This window comes from Mizuhopecten yessoensis, unplaced genomic scaffold (assembly GCF_002113885.1).
Source record: "Mizuhopecten yessoensis strain PY_sf001 unplaced genomic scaffold, ASM211388v2 scaffold11041, whole genome shotgun sequence".
Lineage (NCBI taxonomy): Eukaryota > Metazoa > Mollusca > Bivalvia > Pectinida > Pectinidae > Mizuhopecten > Mizuhopecten yessoensis.
The window spans coordinates 578002-589575 of NW_018408849.1; the positions used below are offsets into that span (position 1 = coordinate 578002).

Genomic DNA, 11574 nt, shown 5'->3' on the forward strand with positions numbered 1-11574 from the left:
CAGGTAGTCCTAGTAGTTCATTTTCATATTTATTTGTTTATAGATTAGTATGCAAGGATGATGTTGGTGTCGCTTTGTGTGAGGTACGAAGAAATTAAATTCGTTGCTGAGCTTTGCAGAACACCCGTCGAGATACTTGTATAGTCATCGACCATGTCCTAAGTTTCTCAATGTTTCTCGATGTTTTCAAACATAGACAAAACTAATCTAAGTTTCATATCATCACGTTTGTCGTGTTATTAAATCCGAGCTATTAATACCCAAACTATACATGTATGGTTGTTTGCTAGGGTTACATAGACCTTTATATTGACCATGCATTAACTAGCCTATTCCATACTTATTAATATTGCATATATTTTCAAATCCAGTCTCTAGCTGGCTCGTTGGGTCAACCACTTAATACCTCAGTCATAAATTCGCCGTTTTCGATATTTTCGGTATTATTGACACTGAACCAAAATAAATACGATGCTAGGATTTACAGAGATCATAGTTACACACAACAGTTACAAACATAATCATAACATGCTGATAGTGAAGCAATTCAAACTTTGGTTGAATTACTTACCCTATTCAACATGTCATTTTTTTTCGTTTTTTTTAGGTAAAAGTTTGCGAAAGGTGTTTGATATAGAAAGGTGTCAGCTTTCGAAAGGTCAGCTTCTAAACAACTGTATTAGCTCAACACTAGCAAATGGTTGATATCGCCTATCGCCATATATCGTAGATAAATGCAGGTAAATTTAGACAGGTATAACATGTATAGAGGTGAAAGTCAATGACAAATAATAAAAGCAATTATATAAAAGGATCATACGATGTGTATCTAAAAATGTAGTAATCGGACTCAGAACTGAGGGTTTGTTAACATGCTGTGTTTTTTTTTCTCACAACTCTTACCCAGGATTAACTGACAATGTTTCCAGTGTATTTTTCCATATTACTTTAGTATAATCCAATTTTCATATTGCTGCTGTCTATATGAATATAAATAGTCTTTCCGCATAAATCGAAAAATACAAAAAGTATTATGCATACAGTATTTGTTATATTCCGTCTTTGCATATTGCAGAGTTGTCTTATCTTGTGAGCAGGTATTGATTGTTACGGCATTGGTTTGAGTGAGCAAATTACGTCATTTTCTCAAAAATTACTGATTTTACTCTCACAAACCAATGACGAAACAATCAATACCTGCTCACAAGAGAAGATAACTCTGCAATATGCAAAGACGGAATACAGGACAGTGTAAAATAACATTATCAGTTGCAGCAATCATGAAACACGTGTTTGCAACTGATATAGTAACGGCTTTATCACGGTTATAAATAAAGCCACTGCGCATATCATACAATGGATATTTATCATACCATTTGTAATATGCTAAAACAATTAGCTATGTACTATATGTAATAAATCTTACGCAGTCTACACTTTGTACACAAATGGAAGACCTTTACAGTCAATTAATACGTTGACTTACACGTGGGTTTACGGTGTTATTGTAGTTAATATGATATCATTATTTTATAGCTATATTTATCGGTGTTTCCGTTTCAGGTTTTTGTAAAACAGATTAAGGATTATCGATGTCACCAGCTATGACGTCAGTAAGTCAGAAGGCCCACATTATACACGACTCCGGGTTTTGTTTCGACAAACACGCTCGTTTCAGACATACAAACACAGAGAAACATCTAAAATACAACAACATTACAGTCGGGTACATGCCGTCCACAACCTCCGAAAAGGATTCGACATGTATGGCAGAATATGATGACAACACGACTGTGAAATACGGAAATATCGAGACATCTTCAAGTTTTAAGACAGAAGTTGATTTTGAGTGCTTGGTATCAGAAATGGCATATGGAAAAGGAGAAGACTCGACGATCATCACAAACGACAATCCCGACTATTTTCCGGAAAGTCTTTATCAGGATGCCAACATTTCAACTGACTGTCAAACAGGAGAGGTTACAGATGTTCCTGATTCTATGGGATATTGCAGATGCAAGGAGAACATTCCTGGGAATAGTGATATCGGTGGCAAACATCTTGAGAATGGTTTACGTAGTTACCGTAAACATTCTAAATCCAATCCTGCCATCAACAGAATTGTCTTGCAGTCAACTGTTACAACTGATTACATTAATAACAACAACGATCGTTTTCCGAAATGCCAGCAAATATTTGAATTCGGTCGATCATCGACAGAGAATCACAAAATAGAAGGTGATAGGAATGACGCTAACCTACACACATTCAAGGGAAATCAGGGGCGAAACACTGACGCAATTAACACCCATAATGACAAAGGTAACACTTTCGATAACGTAGTTTACGATTATCATGACGTAGTTCACGATCATGATGACACTACTGATTGTTCAGATGGATACGGGAAATTCAGAAAAGACAAAACAAACTGCAGCTCGGAGAACAACAATTATCTAAATGGTTCTATGGATTCACCTCATCGTTGTATTAATGTTATCACGGATAATGTGCTACTAGGGTCAGAGGAATCAAAGACCAGATGTGAAACGGATTTTTCTAAATCAGTGTCCTCTATTGGAAGTCAATGTTTTGACAAAGACAATAACAAATTGCCAACGAAAGAATCTAGGATGAAGTCCATGTTTATCAATAACTGGACACAAGGGTTACCCCAGACTGATCACATCAATAACCTGCTGCTGCCGGAGGTATGGGATGAAATATCAGACACATTACTGTCTCAGACAAACAGTGATTATCTGTTGAACTCAACTGATGTTTTTTCTCCTGTTGGATCCGATTCTTGTACATCGGTTTCGCTGGACGTGGGTGAGACTGCATGTCCCTTTTCACCTGTAAGTGAAATGCCACAAGATTTGAAAAAGATCTCGTGCTGCTCGATATCTTCTTTGTCTTCCTTGTCTATATCAGACTTTCTTCTTGGATCATCTTCTGAAAGGTAAGTCTGCAGTGAACTGGGGGCCCGAGTTTGTCTATGTTTACATGTATATATAAATATATCTATTGATAGAAATTTCGTTTATATGTTTTCTTTTCTTGCGTGTTACCTTTTTGAGCTTTAATATTTTTCTGAATCTCATCAGTGATATGGAGACTTAATGAGAAAATCACTAAATTGCGGCATAGATGCCAGATAAACATACAAACAAGAGGGGGGAAAATACGACAAAATGATCAGTGCTGAAGTCATATAATTACATTATATAATTGAACTTTTAGAAACAATATCAAGAGTGTAACTGATTTTCTGCAAGTAATGTCAATAAACCAGTTTATGGTATATTACATTATAAAGCTGGGAAGTGTCCGAAAGCAAGTGAAATATTTAACTGGTTTTTGTTACAGTTCATCCCCTTACGGATCACAACTACATTCAAGGAGAACGTCAATTGACAGAACGGCTGACAAAGAGTTTCGTCAATCAAGGCGATCGTCATTATCATATAATGAAAATACACTGTCCAGGAGGTCGTCAACTACATTCGAAGGGCGTAGAGATTTTCCCAGAAGATCGTCTGCCATTTCTCGACCAGCATCTCCAATTATCAAAGATAATAGCTCCTTGCAATCCTCACGAAAATCGTCAATATCCAATCGCCGGATGTCTGATGGGTCAGACATTTCCTCAATTTCCCTCTCCGGTATATTCGCTAAGCCAGCTTCATTGTTTTCTTGTTCCCCTGATCACATGGACGACACGGATAGAACTGACACGCCGTCTCCCTCACCTTTTGGCCACCAGCTGAAATATTTCCAGGTACGTTAGGCTTAAGTGTACTCTATCAACAGATTTTGGGGTTTAATAATCCATTCACAAGTGAAAATTATACGATTTGGAACTGGGCCAAGAAACTGATGCAGAAATTGTATCATACCCTTGCAAAGTATTATTGTAGGGTTCATAATTAGTCCTAGTCAAGATATTGTTACACAATCTTTGATGCCTCTTAATAATCGTTGGAGGATTTGTAATGATTGCTAGCAAGATATTATTGTTGGCATATAACTGAGTCTTAGGGGTCCTATCCTATATATTATATGCAAGAGATCGCTGAGGGATTGTTTGAGGTGATTAAGCCAATAGATTGTTGAAGGGTCTTAACGATACTTTGATATACGACTTGCTGATGCGTTCAAACAGAAGATTGTTGCAGGATATTTTCGCTTTTAGAACTTGAAATTGAGAACAATATCAAATATTGTCTATACGTATCTAGCATATCTTTGTAATTTTCTGTGCATGGCCTGCCGGCTATACGATTCTTTTACATTGAAAAATTGGGCTATCCGCAGTTTTCTTGTCTGAACATGATTTTTGAGGTGTACGGGCAATATAACAGAGCTGGCAATATGCAGGAAATAACGGTAAATTCTTAGATCAGACATAGAAAACAATGTACAACAATGTCAGCACACAGAGACCAGTCTTTACGCAAAACGTCCATAAACAGACGAAAACGGGAGGGAGAGATATGAAAAAACGGAAGAAAAAACCCAGAGTTCTGCCTGGAAGAAAAAAATGTTTCTTGCAACAAATATCATAGTAATAAAAATATAGAATTTTACTACGCAACGAAATATAATAGATCATAAAAACACAGTGCTTTTTTTATTAATAAGTAAACTAAATAATATTTGAATGCATTTCAGAAATTAATACTGAATAAGGAAGTAGATTTATGATACAGCTGTATTTAAATTAAGCTGCTGTCTTGCAATGTTTTTAGGATAAAAGAAAGAACGAGATGTTTTTGGTGAAGACTACAACAGCCCGACTGGGTCTAAACACTAGAAGGGACAGCTACACTCTGTGGAGGGCGGACAATCTAGATACCAAAGGCCGACCGTTACTGATGAAACCAGAAATTAACATCGGGCAGAATTCCGATGTATTTACAAAAGAAAGGGTTGCAGCGATCAATCTGGCGATGGACTGGGTCCGGGAGGAGCTGGTATGTATACTGATTCTCAGTTATTGATAGGGTGGTTTGTTACGCATGAGCTTTCATTTCACGTTTAATCCCGACACAAATTCTGCCAGCTGTATCTGCATTTAAATGATTTAATAACTTTAACTGTATTTTTTGTTAGATAGTTTGGTAGTTGTAGTTGAAGACCTTCGTGTGATTTTAAGTAACATTTTAAAAGTTATTATTTCTCAGTTAAATAGATGAGTGAATATTTGAGGTTTCTTTGTACAGTGATACAAGAGGTCATTATATCTAAGTTTTACATTACAATAATAAAATTGTCATTATATCGAGGTTTCAATTGGTTCTGTTCCGTCTACTCTCGGACGAGCTAGTAGGCAGAGCTTGGCAAACCGAAGGATTAATTTTCGATAGAATAAATTATTGCGTACCCCTATGCGTTGAAATAATGCCGTTGTCATATTCCATTATTTATTCTGTATGTCTTTCAAAAAATAAAATAACCAGTACGTAGTAGTTTTGTAAAGTATACTACATTCATGGTCGTGTGGCCAGGGCTACTTTATTATACAATTATGGACTTTTGTCCTGGGAATATGATGTGATATAAACCTGAAAAAGTGATATTGACCGAGGCGAGCCGTCATTTTGGTGTCGTCTGACAGATCGAGTTCCGGTCTAACTGCGCATGCGCTACGACAGGTTGCGGGGAATTTCCATATGGGCTTTAGAAATCGATATTCACCGGATAACCAGTCTACATGAGTTTTTTAGAACTTGTCACTTATATAGGATCCGGCAAATGTGATTGCGAGAAATGGTCAAGCATACAATAATTGGCTTTGTTCTGTATGGTAAACTATATGCGGTGTAATTTTGAAAGGTACACCAGAAATGAAGTTTTTTTGTACAGAATACTTCTTATAGGGTTGTTTGGCAAGGTATACTTCATATGGATTTGTTTAGTATGGTAGTACAAGTATGCCATACAAAAAAACAACATACATAGACAACATGTAAATAATGGGTTGTTTTGTATGGTATACTACGTACAAATGAAGTTATTTTTAAAGAGGCACACTACATATGGTATTGATTTAGTATTGGGTTGTTTTGTAAGGAACACTAAAAATGAGATCGTTTGTAAGAAGGTATACTACATAAGGGGTTGTATTGTAATGAATGCTAAATATGGAGTTGTATTGTAAGGAATGCTACATATGGGGTTGTTTTGTGAAGAAGTATACTGCGTATGGAGTTATTTTGTAAGGTATACTTCATATGGGGTCGTTTTGTAAGGAGGTATACTACATATGGGGTTGTTTTTAAGGTATACTAGATATGGGGTTGTTTTGTAAGGTATGCTGCATATGAAGCTGTTTTGAAAAATGTATAACATATGAGACAGTCGTGAAAATTGCATTACACATGAATTCACTGCAGAATATTATATATTAGGTAGGTTTGTATAGTATTCTGCATATTGGGTTCGTTTAAAGATAAAGTGTATACTAAGTGTGGCATAATTTATGAGGTTATACATAAGAAATTATTTTAAGCGATTTTTGTTTTTCATAATCAGGTGTATTTTCGGATCACAACATCACTGACTCAACTTATATAGAGCTTTTGAATGTTTCTGTATTAATACGAATATTATATGAAAATATATATACAATTTAGTTTGTGTTCATAAAAGTATGTAGAGTAAAAGCGAATGATCAGGTGACATACATACATTACTATTAATGTTTTCAGCATCAGCTGAAGGAACAAGACGAGTCTCTGGCTCACCAATTCTTAGAAATAAGACGAACGATTCATGAACTAAAGCTGGACTGGAGTTGTAAGAGCCACAGGGAAATGCTTATTGACGACGAGGCCAAAATCGATGAAACCAAAAACCTTAAACGTGTTAGCGACCTTCCGGAGCATCACACACTAGACGGGATATTTGGAGACAAGCGCATCATAAGAAGAAGTCTTGTGAATCGCAAATACTCTATATTCTAGGACAAACGACTATGTGATTGATAACTCTAAAGGTCAATATTGTTGTTTCTCCCATAACTACATTGTATAAATATGCAATGTGATGGTAATACATAAGTAACAATCCACAGGTAACTGTAAACGTACATTTTCTAGCGGGTTTCTAATTTCAGCGTCTTTCACGCTTTACACATAGCGCTAGGTTATGACTGAGCTGATCGAAATTTATGTATATAATTTCCCATTGCAGGTATTTTGTTGCGCCAATTTGTCAATGCGTTAATCTGTTTAAATGCGATAATACGTTTAAATTTATGTCCGCTAAAAGGTGTAACTTTACAGTTATGTCCACGCCATGAATTTTATGTGTTCTTTGCACAACGCACCAAAATGCAACTCCATAATGCTTTAGAGCGTCCTACAGTGAGTGTGTAGTAATGATGTGACACAACATCATGATTTGTTCTGCAATGAAACCCGAGCCGTCTATGTACAGTGCTTTGGACAACATGTAAACGAAGTTGTAGTAACGTTGCAAATGACATTCCTGGGACGTTTCATTATGTTTTGTTTCTACAACGTGTGTGTACCATATTTCGACAATGATTTATTTATATTGTATGGACCTTGTCAGAACGTCATAATTGTCACCATATAACACAATATAAGGAACCTTTTCTGTTTGAGAACCAGATTATAAGTGTAGTAATCAATAACTGGATCGAATGACCGCGAGTGACCAGTGTTCAGATTTGAAAAACAAACAAACAAAAACGGAATTGAAAAGTTCCGCGCAAATTACTGTCTTGTTTTGCGTAAAACAAAATAAAATATGTTATTAGAAATAATACCTCTTTTATTTGTCCCAAAAAAAAACATGTCTTGGTTTTTTTATCATCATCTACATATGCACAAGAAAGCATCAATATTTATCAAAGTGTATATTTGGAATCACAATCGTGTGCATTGTGTCCGTATGGATCATTGTGTATGTAAATCATCATGAAACACCGTCCACTATAGTCACTAAGCATGCAATTAGTTTTAAGAGAAGCAGTGTAAATAACCCCACTTTTTCTAGTTATTTTGTGTAATAGTAATATGATGTTAGTATAAAAAACATATGGAAGTATTAACTTAGTATGTTTCATATCAGGTGTGTTTCTATTGTATATTTATTTATATATTAAGTAAATTGTTTTAGGAGTTCTGTGTTGTTCATATAAGTTTTTGCTTTTTGTCGTCAATGTTCTGTATAACGACACCATGGGAGACTCTGGCTCAATCGGTCATCGACGTTTACATAAAGTTATTACTTTGACGATCAGCTTACAGGAAGCTCATCTGAAAGCCTGTGATCAATATATATTTTATTTATTACAATAAAACAATATCCATTTTACACTATTGTCTCGATATTATTATTGAGTATTTTAATACATGTATCAGTAATACAGTTTTTTTTGTGTATTTTGGAGTAATTTACTTTTGTGTACCCCTATAATTGCAAAGTCATCGTGATAACCTCATTGAAACTTCGATGCTATGTCCATTCCCTAATGTTGCATAGACGTTTGAGGAAAAAACCTCCTAATAGAGCTGCGTTTAGTTGTAGACGTTATGACCATTTGACGTCGGACATTCGCCGGACGTACAGTGTTCATTTTGACGAACGTAGTGTGTTCACTGAGACGGACGTCGTTTGTTCGCTGGAACGGACGTAATTTATTCACCGGGCCGGACGTTATTTCTTCACTAGGACGGACGTAATTTATACACTGGAAGGACGTAATCTATTCACTTGAACGGACGTTATTTATTCACTCGGACGGACGTCGTTTGCTCACTTGGACTTCAATTAAATAAGTATAAGTAAAATTATAGACCTGTCTATGAAGATCTTATAACTGTCACATTAAAACTAACAAATACAAAAGTTTTCTTAATATGTAATATGATATGTTTTGTTTTCTTTGTTTGCTGGGGCTTTAACGTCTTCGCAAGGGGACACCGCCGAAAAAAAAAGAAAAAAAAAAGAAAAAAAAAAAGAAAAAAAAAGAAAAAGAAAAAAGAAAAAGAAAAGATATTTATAAAAAGTTTTACAATAGGAGCAGCAGATCAGTGTCAGCTTCTTCAGTGTCCCTAAGTAGAGGATACAAAACAAACCCGCGATTCTGCAGGTTGTTCGACATTGGTCGCCTCTAACGACATCCAGTGCTATACTGCACGGGTCTGGTGGTTTCTGTGACTTTTTACGGGTATCTGACTGATAGATATTTGCATAATGACATTCTCAGATAAAATGAAGATATGCTTAATAACAAGTAATGATTTGACCTCGTCAACTGTAAATACCATTTTGAAAACAATCAGTTCAATTTGATACGATCGGATAAATGCTATTTATAAACTGTATAGATGCAGCTTGAACTAATGTGTTTATATAATCATAATAAGTAGTCACTCCTGATTTCAGGAATACTGACAATGTGATCCAACCGTTACCCCTTTTTGTATTTATCCCAAGAGAGGATGTTTCCTGAACCTTGAATACCACCATGAGCTCCGTTAGCCCCTGTTGTACTTGATCCCATGAGAGGATGTTTCATGAACACTGGATCCGACCATGAGCCCCGTTAGCCCATGCTTTAGTCTACCTAATAGGATTTAATAGGATATTAGTAGACGCAGGCATTGCTGCCTCTATATCCACATCATTATAGTTTAAAACTCATTGTGATCAACATAAAAACAAGTCTACATATAAGGCGCTGTATGATCGTACTTCAACACAACTTTTACTTGAGCAGCGAGATCGAACAATTCTTCAACCAAAGTCGGAACATGTAGTCCATATCTCCGGTCTACCACGCAGGCGGTCAGGGTTCGATCCCCGAAGTCGTCGCACGCATGTAATATTTGCAGCATACTCTAAATGAGGTCGAACTATCGCTTTAAAAAGATTTGAGAACAAATTTTCTTTCAAATATAAAACAGATCTCCTTATTACACCTACGATGCTGTTAGCTTTATTTATTGCCTATTGAATATGTGTTGTAAACCTCAAGTCCTGGTCTACTATAACCCTAGACTGGCCACCGTCTCTAGAATATCAAATAATTAAGAAAAAACTTAACTCTAATAATTTTGATCACCTGATCCGAAGTTCCTAAGTTCTAAACTAGGGGGGAGATAAGCTAATAGTAAAATGCAGTCGATAAATTCATCATAAAAATTTAGGGGCTGGTGGCCAGTCTACTATAACCCCTACGTGCATCGATATACAATACCCTGATGTATCGGCGCCCTATTATGTAGCTATAACTGTATATCATGGGGTCCTGAATAGGCCAGTAATATGTGTTGTGTACCTTCAATGTATCTTTACCTATTATGTTGCCATATCCCTACCATGATAAAGTGCCGATATATATAACGATAACATTCAGTTTTATGGCTTCACTCTATCTTAGAGTCTGTCAGATGCTACATCAGTCATATTAATTAATATGATCTGCACGGTGTTTACTGTTTGACGAGTTAGAATAAACTACATGACAGACTGGTTTGTTCTATCACATTATACATGTCTATAGTAAACACATGTTAATATAAGACAGATATTTACGAATGTGACCGGTATCATTAACCACGTTACATGTATTGAAACCCCGCTCACGAACTGCAACTCATACGAATCGATGGTGGAGGTCGGGGTTAATGATGGCAATCTACACGCTCTGATAATGTCTAAAACATTGCAGGGCGAGGCTGACCTCTCGTGGTCAGCTCGTTAAATATGCATGGCCAAACCACTTGACCAAAGGTAATTTACCACGACCTCCCTAAGAACCATTAAACTTTAAGCCAATCAACATCATCCATAACATAACTATTATCCCACTTTTACGTGTTCGAAAGCATGTTAGAAAGTAGTCCGAATTATTCTGACGTTTTATCGACTTTTTTCATATCGGTCTGTCGTCGATTAACTTAAACTGTATATAGAAAACTGTCAATACAACTAAGACAAGTGTCTGTTATCTGCAAACTTAAATCATTCAAATTCAAAACAATGTTGCACAAAACAAAACCAAAAGTTTGTTTACAAATCAAATTTATTACAGATACTTTAAGAGAACAATTTACATCAGGCATCTATCATAACTGGGTTTGGAATTATATTCACTGTTAAATATTCAGCATTTAGGATAAAAGCAGCTACTGGTTTCCCCGTTGTCAGTAATTGTGACCAATTCTAGTACTGTTCCTGTTGCCTAGAGGTAGCACTCTAAAACTTGACATCATATATTTTATTATCGGAAGGAGCCAAATTCACTTACACACTGTTTCTAGCACATATGTATGCATTACACACACGGGGGCACGTCCTTAATTGACTTAAGTTATAATAGGACGATGCATTTTACAAACCAAACCAACTAGGTTTTCTATTTCGTGATTGTAGGATTGTTTCCAACACGGTTGGTGGCTGATTTGGTATTCAGGAGAATGCTCAGAATGAGATTTTAAATCCTAAAGAAAAACATACAGCAAACGGGTTTGAGAGATGCAGGGTCATGACACCTATGAATCATTTTATGGCCTTAGTATGTCCTTCTTTTAA

At 36.0% G+C, this 11574-nt stretch overlaps 1 protein-coding gene across 1 annotated transcript; it reads left to right on the top strand.

Annotated features, from left to right (window-relative positions):
* Positions 1 to 1721: 1721 nt before the first annotated feature.
* LOC110464916 lies at positions 1722 to 8345 on the top strand. The gene is made up of 4 exons (XM_021520392.1): positions 1722 to 2962; positions 3370 to 3781; positions 4752 to 4976; positions 6714 to 8345. Exons 1-4 carry the CDS (start codon positions 1731 to 1733, stop codon positions 6966 to 6968), a joined length of 2124 nt encoding a protein of 707 aa, XP_021376067.1. The 5' UTR covers positions 1722 to 1730; the 3' UTR covers positions 6969 to 8345.
* Positions 8346 to 11574: the final 3229 nt, after the last annotated feature.

Coding starts and splice junctions, on each gene's coding strand:
- LOC110464916 (XM_021520392.1), top strand. CDS start 1,731: ATGCCGTCCACAACCTCCGAAAAGGATTCGACATGTATGGCAGAATAT. Junction 2,963..3,369: donor CTTGGATCATCTTCTGAAAG/GTAAGTCTGCAG, acceptor TTTTTGTTACAG/TTCATCCCCTTACGGATCAC. Junction 4,977..6,713: donor ACTGGGTCCGGGAGGAGCTG/GTATGTATACTG, acceptor TAATGTTTTCAG/CATCAGCTGAAGGAACAAGA.